At 47.1% G+C, this 13,723-nt stretch overlaps 1 protein-coding gene across 48 annotated transcripts in view; it reads right to left on the reverse strand.

Annotated features, from left to right (window-relative positions):
- MROH7 (maestro heat like repeat family member 7) overlaps nt 1-13,499 on the reverse strand; it is a 71,994-nt gene extending 58,495 nt beyond the window's left edge. For 9 of the 48 annotated variants that reach the window (XM_054683329.2, XM_054683333.2, XM_016919072.4 and 6 more), the window contains exons 1-3: nt 13,281-13,486; nt 3,262-3,401; nt 1,087-2,391 (exon numbers count right to left, since the gene is read on the reverse strand). In XM_054683329.2, the coding sequence (XP_054539304.1) occupies nt 1,087-2,317 (1,231 nt within the window). In that variant the 5' untranslated portion in view covers nt 2,318-2,391; nt 3,262-3,401; nt 13,281-13,486. Of the gene's footprint in view, nt 1-1,086; nt 2,392-3,261; nt 3,402-9,791; nt 9,914-13,280 lie in introns of those variants that run through there. The other 39 variants (XM_054683344.2, XM_054683298.2, XM_054683283.2 and 36 more) reach the window with 25 other exon arrangements.
- Nucleotides 13,500-13,723: the final 224 nt, after the last annotated feature.

The following is a 13,723-nucleotide window of genomic DNA, read 5'->3' on the forward strand; positions in this document are numbered from 1 at the left end:
GGGAGTTCAAGACGAGCCTGACCAACATGGCGAAACCTTGTCTCTACTAAAAATACAAAAATTAGCTGGGCGTGGTGGTGGGCGCCTGTAATCCCTGCTACTCAAGAGGCTGAGGCAGGAGAATCACTTGAACCCAGGAGGCAGAGGTTACAGTGAGCCAAGATCAAGCCATTGTTCTCCAGCCTGGGCTGCAGAATGAGACTCCCACTCAAAAAAAAAAAAAAAATAGGATTCTCATCAGATATGAACACCTATTTACAAAACCATGGTCCTTTTTTAAAAAATCTTAATATAGTATTGGCGCATGGACAAATAAAAATTGATTAAGAAAAGATATTTACAGTATCAGAAACTGACAGAGGATTAATTTACAGAAATCCTACAAATCAGGAGGGAGGCACAGGTTCCAGACAGGACCCCAAGGCCTTGCTCAGACCTGAGAAGCCAGGTCTGAAATGTATCAAGGAAGAAAAAGATGTACATTTTGAATGGAAGGGATAGTTTGTTGATACAATAGACATAATTTGGACAGAATAGAAGTATTATACAGTGATTTTTTTTTTCTTTTTTGAGATGGAGTTTTGCTCTTGTTGCCCAGGCTGGAGTGCAATGGTGAGATCTCAGCTCACTGTAACCTCTGCCTCCCAGGTTCAAGCATTTCTCCCGCCTCAGCCTCCCGAGTAGCTGGGATTACAGGCATGCGCCACCACGCCTGGCTAATTCTTTGTATTTTTAGTAGAGACGGGGTTTCACCATGTTGGCCAGGCTGGTCTCAAACTCCCAACCTCAGACGATCCACCTGCCTCAGCCTCCCAGAGTACTGGGATTACAGGCGTGAGCCACTGCGCCCGGCTATATACTGATATTACAGTCAACAAAGTTGAAACTCAGGCAGATTAATTAGCTTGTCCCAAGTCACATTGCTAGCAGAGGCCGATTATTAGATGTCTAGTATAGAATTAATAACTCATATGTTATCAACTGCCTGCTGTCCCCTTCCTTCCTTCTCCTCTCCCTGCCCTAAGAGTCTGAAGACAGAATTCCTCCAGGACAGTGCTCTCTCTAGGGCTGCGGCCCTGGCCTTACCCTCAGGGATGCCTTGCAAGGTCACGGCGTCCTTGCCTGCGGGGTTGGAGGTGGGGAATCCCAGCGGGAACTGGCCCACCTTAATGCTGGCCATCTCGCTCCAACTCTCCAGATTCTCCTCCAGGGGCACAGTGTGGATGCTGTTGTCCTTGGCATCATCCTGCTGACTGCTCAGCGTCAAGGTGGAGGTGTCGCTGAACAGGAGGCTGGAGTCCAGGCTCAGAGTCTCATTGGAACCCAGGATTAGAGTCATGCATGAGGGTGGAGAGATGGTGGAGTTGGGCCCATGGGTGCTGGAGTGCAGGCTGATACCATCTCTGGAGCCAGGAATCAGGGTCACATACGAGGCTTGAGTGATGGTCACGTTCAAATCAGATCTGGGGTGGCCGTTGGAAGCCACATTCATGGTTTCCTTTGAACTTGTGCTCCAGGTGGTACTAAAGGCTCCTTTTGAAACAGACTCAGAGATATTATGTGAAGCCAAAGTGATGGTCTCATTTGTGTCTGGGATTAGGGTCCCATGAGAATCTGGAGCTACATTCAGGTTCAGCTTGGAGGTGTTTCTTGAGCCCATGTTGAGCAATGGATTGGAGTCAAGGTCCAGAGAAGAGTTTGAGGTTGGAATAAGGAGTGCTTTTGAGCTTGGCTTAGAGAGGCAGTGGCCCAGAACCAGACCTTCTCTGGAATGGTGCCTTATAAATGGGTTTAATTCATGCCTAGAAGGGTTAGAGTTTCTCTGACCCAACTCGAAAATCTTACTTGAGAGGCACTTGAAGGCATCTTCAGAATTTGACTGAGGGTGGTTCCCAGAGCTCAGACGAGGGGCCTCAGTAGAGCTAGGGCTCAGAATGGGGTTTGAGGCTGGACAGAGGCGCCCCTGTGAGTCAGGCCTTGAGACATCCTTGGAATCCAGGTCCAGGGCTTCACCAGAACAAGAACTGGTGATCTGGAGGGAGGCTGGAGCGATGGCTCTGCTGTCATCAGGTCTGGGGGTGTTTTCAGACACCAGGCCTGAGGCCTCCCCTGAGACTGGACTCAAAGAATCATTAAGATCTGGAATGAGAGCCAAGCCAGGACTTGGGAGCAGATTCAACATAGGCACATGAGCCGTGTCTGGGTGGGGCCAAGGGATGGTGCCAGACCCTAATCCCGGGGCCCCACAGGAGGGGAGACTTGGTGTCATCTTTGGGTCTTCATGGAAGACCAGGTTAGCCCCTGGACTCAGGGCCATGTCCAGTCTGGAGGTCTCTCAATGCCAGTGCCCCCTTCTCTCCAACAGCCAACTGTCACGTTCCCAGCAGCAGTCTTGAGAGAGAGAAAAGACAAATGCAGCCATGCCACACCTGTTAAGGCTTTTCCAGGGCTCCCTCTATTCTTAAGATGAAAGCCCCTTGCTGTGACTTGCAAGGCCCTGGTGACTGTGCCCAGCCCACCTTTCCAGCCCATCACTCACCACTTGCCTCCACAGTCTCTCAGTTCTGTTCTTTGACCACAACCTGCTCCCTCCTGGCTCATGACCCTGAACAAACTCAATCCCCTTGGCTTGTAGGATTGCATGGGGGTAATTCTCATTATCCTTTGCTTAATCCCACTTCTAGCAAAATACTCAGCACATTTCATTCCAGTGAATTCATTTAGTGTTCTAGCTCTTGCTAGAGATGAGCTTTGCAATGACAAGAACTGTGTATACCTTGGCCCCTGGGGCAACCCCAGCTCCTAGCCCAGTGCCAGTTACACAGTTGGAAGCTTACAAATAGATAAATGAGGAGTCTCTTCTACTTTAAGGCAGAAAAAGGGAAGGAGGAGCCTCCTTATGAGTTACCCCACTTCCAGCTGGCCACATGTGACAGGGTAACCTAAGTGCACCAACAAGGAGCCCTGAGCCTTGCAAGATTAGGGTGCTCCTAATCTTAGAGACAAACTCCTAAGTTGCTAGAACTACTCTGCCAGTACCCATGGCACTAGATTCTCAGAGCAACCCTGGCAAAGCTGCCTATAGCCTTAACAGTTTCTTGTTCCGGGTGAAGTGGGCTCTGTGGAGGAGACCATAGGGCAGCTGTCAAACACCTGCCTTAACGCAGCAATCTAACTGCTGGATGAACTCCCCAGTCCTCCCAGCACCCCTACCCTCAATCTGGGGCTACCCTCCCTGTGGGAATCATAGGGACAGCTCACCTGCATGCATGGTGTTTTTAAGCAGGAGTGGGCCCCTGGGAGGAGATGCAGAAAGAAATCAAGTCAGGGAAGAGTGCCTTTTTCAACACTTACTGCACAGTCCACAGGCCAGGCATGCACGTCTGTTAACAAGCTCCACACTACACACACACACACACACACACACACACAGAGAGAGAGAGAGAGAGAGAGAGAGAGAGAGTAAGTTTAATATTTATACATAAGGAAGTGAAGGTCAAAGAGAGGAAGGTCACTCACCCCACTGGCCTTCTGGGCAGCCAACACCATCTCTAAGCCATCCCCTTGCCTAAACCCCTCCATGGCTTCCTGTTATCTTTAGGATAGAGTCCTCCAGTTGTTAGCAGACCCAAAGGCCCTCTGTATCTGGTCCCAGTCCCCTTTTCACCCTTTTTGCCCCTCCATATGTCCTTTTCCTTTTCCGTTCCACCCTTGCAGAGTTCTTTTGACTTCCTCCAAAGAGGCAGGCTCTCCCAGTTAGGTCTGGGTCTTCCACAGGCTGGGCATCCATCTCCACTCCCCTTCCCCAGCTAATGACTGCTGCTTCACCCTTTCAGGTTTCAGCTCAAATGCTAAGAGCCTTCCAGGTCCCCTAGACAGGTGGGGGCCACCTGAAAGTTGTCAGGCCACCTTGTTCCTTCCTGTCTCTTGGCTCACAGTATCTGGCTTCCCCACTAGCCAATGAGCTCCACTGATGCAGAAACTGCATCTGCCTTGTTCTCTGCCAATTTCTAATGTCTAGTATAGCACCTGGCACACAGTAAATGTCCAAAGCCCGTTTATGTTATTTCATTATTTTTCTCTCTTCTTTGTTTGTAGTTTTTGTTTTGTTTTTAATTTCTTTTGGCAAGGGGTGAGGACAGAACCACACAGTGGTGGTGGGGGAAGGGCCAGGGAGATGAGAGAGCTGGGGAAGAGAAAAGAAAATGCAAGAAACAGGGAGTGCAGCTGGGTGCAGGGGCTCACGCCTGTAATCCCAGGACTTTGGAAGGCGGAGGCAGGAGGATTGTTTGAGTCCAGGAGTTTGAGACCAGCCTGGACAACATAATGAGACTCTGTCCCTACAAAAAAATACAAAAATTAGCTGGGTGTGGTAGCATGTGCCTGCCATCTCAACTACTCAGGAGGCTGAGGTGGGAGGATCACTTGAGCCCAGGAGGTTGAGGCTACAATGAGCTGTGATCACACCACTGCATTCCAGCCTGAGTGACAAAGTGACACCCTGTCTCAAAAAAAAAAAATCGGGATGGTGATCAACATGCATAGGGAGAAATACTAAACATTGGTAAGGAAAGTAGGGAGATAAGAGAGGAACAAGGAAGGAAGGGAGGAGAGGAGAAAGGCAAGAGGGAAGAGAAGAAGGAAGAAAGGAGAGGTAAGAGAAGAAAAGGGAGGGATAAGGGAGAAGAAAAGAGGCAGTAAAGAGGAGAGGGAAGAGGAAGGCCAGAGGGAAGGGAGGAGGAAATAAGAGAAGGGCAATGGGTGGCAAGGGGAGACTCTTCTTCATTTGATGAGGTATTCTTTCACTAACTCATTTCATCACTTCTTCATTTATCATTCATTCATGTGCTAACTCATTCAGTGAATCATTTACTCACTCCACAAATTTTGCTGTGTATCTTTATAGCATGGCTTTGGAAAGACCATATATTTCTTCATGTAGTCCTGAGTTTAAAGCCAGCTCAACCTCTTGCTAGTATGGGTGAACATGGGCAAGAGACTTTTCCCCTCTGGCCCTTGTCCTCCCCATCTCTAAGATAGGGAACACATAAAGCCTTCCACAGGGGTGATTGTAGTTACAGTGCCTGGCATGGAGTACATGGCCCACCGAAGCCCTTAACTAAATGGTAGCTACTTGTTTTATTCCTCTCTGCCAGGCACTGTGGGCAGAAAGGAATAAGGCACTCAGCACCCAGTGGAAGCTGCCTTCATTCCAAGCAAGTTCCTGCATAGCTCTGCATCTGCCTTGGAAGCAAGTTCCAAGCAAGCAGTTCCTGCACAGCTTTGCATCTGCCTTGGAAGCAAGAAATGTCCACTTACCATCAGCACCAGAGGCAATTTTACCCTGAATGTAAAATTTGATTGCTCCTTGATTTCACAGTCCCTTTCCAAAGCCCTGTACTTAATTTCATGTCCATAACTTTGTCTCTTCTTACTTAAGGAGGAGCGTGAATCTTCCCTTAATGATTTCTGCCACCCATGTGTAAACGTGCCACATGCACACACACGGACCATAGTCACCAAAGGAAGGCATTTTTAACCTGGAAAATATGGCTTGTTGCAGCCTACGAGGCAGTGATTAAGATCTTCAAAGACCTAACTTGTTTGGGCTGAGGAAGAAAGACTTCATCTCTACCCCAGCAGATGCACCATACCAGGTCACTGGGCAGAAGGCCACAGATCTCAACCCCAGCTGACCTACCCCCAATCCTCCTCCTCCATCCTGCAACAGACAGGCAAGCCTTCAGAGCTGCCTGGCAGTGACTGGGGTAGCCCATGGCTTGCCCTCTACCAAACAGACACTGTGCATTAGGAGGAGCCGTGGCTGTTGAGGGGCTTGGGTGGGATCTACAGGAGCTAAAGGAGCTCACTACTTCCTGCTGACAGCCACAAACTGCCTATTGGCCTTTGCCCTACAATCCTGGAGCCCCAGATGGAAAGGTCAGAGCACAGCCATAAAACAACTAGTGCTGTCTAAGACAGAGAGAATCATTGACCAATTGCCATCCTCCCTTCTCCACCTCAATTAACCCTTCCAGGCCCTGGACAAGGGTTGCTAGAGCCTTCAGGGGGTGGAACTATCAATAGATTGTCCAGTTCATCATTGAGAACACACTGTTATCAGATGTAAGGGCCTGGAATGTGTTAAGACACTTGTACAAGTACCTATACACTCACACACATTTGCACACACAGAACAGCTGAGATTGGGGCACCTCAGACCCAGAGCATCCAAAACAGACTCTCCATTTTTCCCCTAAATAGGACTCTTCTATTCTCCTCCATTGCAAGGAACTGGCACCATCTATCATCCAAGCCAGAAACAACATCCTCCTTGAGTGCTCTCTTTCTCACTTGCTGCACCCAATTTTGGCCAAGTTCTGCTCATTCTGGCTCCAGAACAGCTCTCAAATCCCTCCCCATTTCTTCATCACCACTACCAGACCCTAGTCCAGTTCCCATTGTTTTGAGGCTGGATCTTGGAATTGCTTGCTCAACAGGGGTCCCTTTATCTAGACCAGCTTCCAACAAACCATTTTCCAAAGTAAGCCATAGAGATCTTCCTTTAAAATTGCATGCAGACCAGGCACAGTGGCTCACACCTGTAATCCCAGCATTCTGGGAGGCCGAGCTGGGTGGATCACCTGAGGTCAGGAGTTCGAGACCAGCCTGGCCAACATGGCGAAATCCTGTCTTTACTAAAATACAAAAAATTAGCCATGCATGGTGGCACCCGTCTGTAATCCCAGCTACTTGGGAGGCTGAGGCAGGAGAGTCGCTTGAACCTGGGAGGCAGAGGTTGCAGTGAGCCGAGATTGCGCCACTGCACTCCAGCCTGGGCAACAGGAGCGAAACTCCGTCTCAAAAAATAAATAAATAAATAAATAAATAAAATTGCATGCAACAGTGTGGTACTGACATAAGGATAAATATATAGACTAATGGGATAGAATTGCAAGTCCAGAAATAAATCCATGCCTATATGGTCAAATGATTTTTGACAAGGGTGGTAACTCCTCCATTAATAGGGAAAGAATAGTGTCTTCAGCAGGGCATGGCGGCTCACGTCTATAATCTCAGCACTTTGGGAGGCCGAAGTGGGAGGATCACTTGAGCCCAGGAGTTCAAGACCAGCCTGGGCAACATAATGAGACTCTATCTCAAAAATAATAATAATAAAATAATTAAATAAATTGTATGTTTAAAAATAATAGTCTTTTAAACAAATGTTTCAACAAATGGCAGTGGAACAGCTGGATATTGACATGCAAAAGAATGAAGCTGAACTCCTATCCCACATTCTTTTTTTTTTTTTTTGAGATGGAGTCTCACTTTGTCACACAGGCTAGAGTGCAATGGCGCAATTTCGGCTCTCTGCAACCTCCACCTCCCAGGTTCAAGCGATTCTCCTGCCTCAGCCTTTCAAGTAGCTAGGGCTACAGGTGCCCACCACCAAACCCAGCTAATTTTTTTTTTTTTTCAACACAGAGTTTCACCCTTGTTGCCCAGGCTGGAGTGCAATGGCACGATCTCAGCTCACTGCAACCTCCGCCTCCTGGGTTCAAGTGATTCTCCTGTTTCAGCCTCCCAAGTAGCTGGGATTACAGGTGCATGCCACCACACCCGGCTAATTTTTGTATTTTTAGTAGCGACGGGGTTTCATCATATTGGTCAGGCTGGTCTTGAACTCCTGACCTCAGGTGATCCACCCACCTTGGCCTGCGAAGGTGCTGGGATTACAGGCGTGAGCCACCATGCCCAGCCTTTTTTTTAAGTAGAGACGGGGTTTCACCATGTTGACCAAGCTGGTCTCAAACTCCTGACCTCAAGTGATCCTCCTGCCTCAGCCTCTCCAAAGTGCTGGGATTACAGGCAAGATCCACTGCACCCAGCCTCCTATCCCACATTGTATACAAAAATTAACTCAAAATGCATTAAAGACCTACATGTAAGAGCTAAAACTATAAAACTCTTGGAAGAAAACATAGGAGTAAACCTTCATGATCTTGGATTTGGCAATGGTTTCTTAGACATGACACCAAAAACATAAGCAACAAAAGAAAAATATATATAAATTGGACATCAGCAATATTTAAAACTTTTTTGCTTCAAAAGACACTGTCAGCCAGGAGCTGGGGCTTGTGAGAGCCAAAGGTGGAAACAACCCAAATAGCCACATACTGATTAATGGATAAACAATATATGGTATGTCCGTACAGTGGATTATTCAGCCACTAAAAGGAATGAAGTACTCATGCATGCGAAACGTGGATAAACTTTGAAGACATTATGCTAGGTGAAAGTAGCTGGTCACAAAAGACCACATATTATACGACTCCCTTTATATAAAATATCCAGAATAGTCAAATCTACAGAGACAGTAGATTAAAGCAGGACAGAGAGAGGTTGCCAGGAGAAGGGGAAAGCAGGGAATGGTAAGTGACTGCTTAATGGGTATAGGGTTTCCTTTTGGACCAGAGAAATGTTCTGATAGTAATGATGGTTACACAACCTTATGAACACAGTAATTGTCATTAATGGTCAATTTTATGCTGGGTGCCTTATACCACATTTTTTTTTAATGCATGTGATAGACAAGGTTGTCAATTCACTTTTCTCTGTTCTTCCCTTCTAAAAATAACTAAATATTCTGGAAATAGTTCAACAGACAACCATAAAAGGATTCTGATGGCTGGAAAGAAGGCAGTGACTGACTAGGCATCTCAGGACTTGAAGGCTGACACTACGGTGAGTTCCCTGGAGTTTTTTTTTTATCACTCACATAACCCAAACTGGGCACCAAAGAAGCCTGACACACAGATCTGCCGACAGCATAAACACACACTCAAAAGTAGAAGAAAAACTTGCTTTCTCCAGCCAAAAGACCCAGAAAGAGGAAGCCCAACAGAGAGGGTCTCCCAGTGGGGAGCCCCAATCCCTTCTCCATACCTGGAGCGGTGACAGACCAATCCAACCTGCAGTGGCAATGTCAGCAGAACCCTGGATCTCTGGGCCCTCCACCCAGCATCAGACATTTTACCAGACCCTACATCTTCTGGCCTCCCCCACCCACTCCAGTGATAACAAGTGGCCCAGGGAAATGCCTTCTACCCCTGTAGGCAGCACCAGCAGGAATAAACAGGAGCCCCGGCAATACCAGAAAAATGAAGCAAATGAGGAGTCATAAATATCACTGGAGACCGGGCCTGTGCCAGGACTGTCAGAGTACGGAACAGTGCCAAGAAGTTCTCTACTTTAAAATAACTTTTGGCTGCATGTGGTGGCTCATGCCTGTATCCCAGCACTTTGGGAAGCAGAGGTGGGTGGCTCATTTGAGCTCAGGAGTTCAAGACCAGCCTGGGCAACATAGCAAAATCCCATCCCTACAGAAAATACAAAAATTAGCCAGGTGTGGTGGTGTGTGCCTGTAGTCCCACCTTACTCGGGAGGCTGAGGCAGGAGAATTGCTTGAGCCCGGGAGGCAAGGCTGCAGTGACCCAAGATTTTGCTGTTGCACTCCAGCCTGGACAACAGAGAGAGAGTTTGTCTCAAAAAAAAAAAAAAAAGAAAGAAAAGAAAAGAAATATCACTGGAGCTACAGTCCACAAAAGTAGGCCAGAACCTACAAACTAAACCTTAACACGGTGGCTCACACCTGTAATCCCAGCACTTTGGGAAGCCAAGGCAGGCAGATCACTTGAGGTCAGAAGTTCAAGACCAGCCTGGCCAACATGGTGAAACCCTGTCTCTACTAAAAATACAAAAAATTGGCTGGACATGGTGGTGCATACCTGTAATCCCAGCTACTCAGGAGGCTTGGGCAGGAGAATCACTTGAACCTGGGAGGTGGAGGTTGCAGTAAGCCAAGATTGCACCACTACCACTGCACTCCAGTTTGGGTGACAGAGCAAGACTGTCTCAGAAAAAAGGAAAAAAAAATCTTAATGTAATACCTAAAATGTCAAAGATGCAGTAAAAATCACTCATCATACCAAAAACTAGGAAAATCTCATCTTAAGACAACCAACCAACATTAACACTGAGATGAATCAGATGTTGGAATTTTTGACAAGGATTTCAAAGCAGTCATCATAAAAATGCTTTGGCTGGGCATGGTGGCTCATGCATGTAATCTCAGCACTTTGGGAGGCCGAAGCAAGCAGATCTTTTGATGCCAGGAGTTCAAGACCAGCTTGGCCAACATGGTGAAACCCCATCTCTACTAAAAATTCAAAAATTAGCCAGGTATGGTGACAGGTGCCTGTACTCCCAGCTACTAGGGAGGCTGAAGCATGAGAATTGCTTGAATCTGGGAGGCAAAGGTTGCAGTGAGCTGAGATTGCACCACCGTACTCCAGGCACCAGCCTGGATGACAGAGTGCGACTCCATCTCAGAAAAAAAAAAAAAAAGTTATTTGGCTGGACATGGTGGCTGATGCCTATAAGCCCAGCACTTTGGGAGGCCGAGGATCACTTGAGCCCAGGAGCTCTAGACCAGCCTGGGCAACACAGTGGGACCTCATTTCTATTTTTTTTTTTTTACATTAAAAAATAGAAGAAAGAAAAATCGGCCAGGCACAGTGGCTCATGTATGTAATCCCAGCACTTTGGGAGGCTGAGTCAGGCAGATCACCTGAGGTTAGGAGCTTGAGACCAGCCTGGCCAACATGGTGAAACCCTATCTCTACTAAAAATACAAAAATTATCCAGGCATGGTTGTGGGCACCTGTAATCCCAGCTACTCAGGAGGCTGAAGCCAGAGAATTGCTTGAACCCAGGAGGTGGAGGTTGCAGTGAGCCAAAATCATGCCACTACACTCCAGCCTTGGTGACAGAGCAAGACAGGAAAGAAAGAAAGGGAAGGGAAGGGAAGGGAAGGGAAGGGAAGGGGAAGAGAAGAGAAAGAAAGAGAGGGAGAGCGGGGGAGAGAGGGAGGGAAGGAAGGAAGGAAGGAAGGTCTAAACAACAAAGAGAAAATGGACCCCCCTCCCCCCCCCAAAAAAAAACCAAAACCTCAGGAATCTGTGGAACAATAACAAAATAATGTTTATATCATCAGAGTTCCAGAAGGAGAAAAGAAAGAGTGCTGAAAAAGCATTACTAGCAAGTCATGACTGAAAACTCCCCAAATTTAGTAAAAAACATAAATATACAGATCCAGAAAACTGCTGAAACTTCAAATGGGATAAATCTAAAGGAATCCATGCCAAAACACATCATGATTAAACTTCTGAAGAATAAAGACTTTAAAAAAAAATCTTAAAAGCAACCTGAGAGCCTTACCTATAGGGGAACACCAATTTGAATGACAGCATATTTCTCATCTGAAACTATGGAGGCCAAAAGGAAGTGGCACATATTTTTCAAGAGTTGATAGAAAAGAATTCTCAACCACACATTCTATATTAGGCAAAATTATACTTGAGGAATGAAAGGGAAATAAAGACATTCTCAGATGAAATAAAAATGCATGCAAGTCTAACCATGACATTCACCTCTTGCAACCCCTGTGTGACTTCTTGTAGGTTTTCAAATGGTGGGGTGTGGGTGTAGCTTATATTTTTTAAAAGATAGACTCCCAAGCCTCACTCTCAGAGACTCTGCTTTGTAGTTCTGAAGGGATCCAGGAATCACTCTTTCATGAAGCTTTCCCCTACCTCCCCTCTCCTAAGCGACTTTTGCATGACTGGTGGACAGGCCAGGAGTGAAGACACCCTAATCTGAAGTCTGATATCTGTGTTTCTTCTGTCAGAGTCCTCAGCCCACAGGCCTAGCCCCTCCATCTCTCCAGCTAGATTCATTCCCTTCCCTGGCCTTGCACCACGTTTGAACCACTCTCAACTTCTTCCAGGATCCTCAATGTTTTGGCCTCCCTCTTGCCTTGGGACCTTTGCAAATACTCTTTCCTCTTCCTATAAACTTCCCCAAGACTACTCACCTAAACTTCAATTGCTCCCTCTGGCTGACATCTAGTCTAGTCACATTTCAGACACCAGCTTAGATTAGATGTCCCTTCCCCCAGGAAGTCTTCCTGGAATCCCCAAATGTGGGTGAGGCACCCTCCTCATGTGATCACTCTGTATCAGAGGATCAGTCTGTTTACTTATATGCATCTACTCTGAAAATGAGTTTGGTGAGTGTCTGGCTGTCTTGTTACCCCTATTTTCCCAGCACATAGCACATGGCACACAGGGAAGGTTCAGAAAACATTCACGGAGTGAGGGAAGGATGAATGAATGAATGAATGAATGAATGACAACTCTTCAAGAAAGATGTCATCATCTCATGCACTGGCATGTTAATTCAGACTGTGCAGGAATCTAAAGTTATTTCTGGCCAGGCACAATGGCTCATGCCTATAATCCCAGCATTTTGGGAAGCTGAGGCAAGAGGATTCCTTGAGCTCAGGAGTTCAAGGCCAGCCTGAACAACGTGGCAAAACCCCGTCACTACAAAAAATACAAAAATTAGCCAGGCATGATGTGTGCACCTGTAGTCCCAGCTACTTGGGAGGCTGAGGTGGGAGGGTCACTGGAGCCGGGGAGGTTGAGGCTGCAGTGAGCTGTGTTCATGTCACTGCACTACAGTCTGGGTGACAGAGAGAGACTCTGTCTCAAAAAATAAAATAAATTGATTTCTACTAATTCCCAAGCAAGTGGTAGAGGCTGGATTCAAATCCATGTTCCTTCAACCCACAGTTTTCCCTATAATACCATAGAGATTCACAAGACATGAATTACTCAGTGGAACCATGTCTTCCTGTTTCTTATTCCCCATTCCCTCTGCCACTTTTAGGTCCTTATCCTAAAGGAAAAGTTCAGTGAAAACAAGGCAACTTTCCTGATACCCAGCTATAATGCCAACATCCAAGGCTTTGGAGTCAGGCAGACCTGAATTCAAAACCTTCTCTCTCACCGGCTGTGTGAACCTGGACAGATGCCCTCATGACTCTAAGCCTCTATCTTAATATTCCAGATGAGATAGCCCACATAAAGTGATGATCGCAGAGCCTGGCCCACAGCAAGCCCTCAATAAATGTTCATCCCCACCATCCCTTCTTCCCCTGGGTGAGGGCAGGCTGGGGAGACTTGGAAAAAAGACAAAGTATGGTTTCCAGGCTCCAAGCCTCTTCTTTCCCCAGATTTATGGCATTCCCTCCCTGCATCTTTTCACTCCCTTCCCCTCACCTCCCCCCAACTCCCAGCCACTACACTGTCAGGACCTGAGAGCCTAAACTTTCTGTGAGCCTTGAGCTGCTCATGTAAAGTTCAATGTGTTACCTCCACCTGGAGCATCCACATGGTAACAGAAAATTCAGCTCTAAGCCAAAGATATGAAGTTCTAACTGTGGAATACAGCCAGAGCAGGAGACTTGTACCCACAGGTGCGGGAAGGTGGTAACTCCCTTGTGGAGGCTGTGGAGACTGCCTCCACCCCTAGGACTTTCCCAGAGCCGCCCCTCAGCTTACCTAGGCTTCCCCAGCCCAGGCCAGTGTTACGGGCTTTATGAGGTCACCATGACCCAGAAATCCCTCAGCCAATGAGACCCCCGCTCCCACCTATATAGTGGGGAGAAGAGATGGGGTCCTTTCAAAGAACAACCTGCCCTGAGACTCTCTTCAGCCTCCCGGAAAGGACTTCACTGCTAATAAACACCAAGTTTCTCATCCAGAATTCAAGTCTTCCCATAAAAACCCCTCACCATATGACCTTGGACCTCTGT

The sequence above is a fragment of the Pan troglodytes genome, chromosome 1 (assembly GCF_028858775.2).
Source record: "Pan troglodytes isolate AG18354 chromosome 1, NHGRI_mPanTro3-v2.0_pri, whole genome shotgun sequence".
Classification (NCBI taxonomy): Eukaryota; Metazoa; Chordata; class Mammalia; order Primates; family Hominidae; genus Pan; species Pan troglodytes.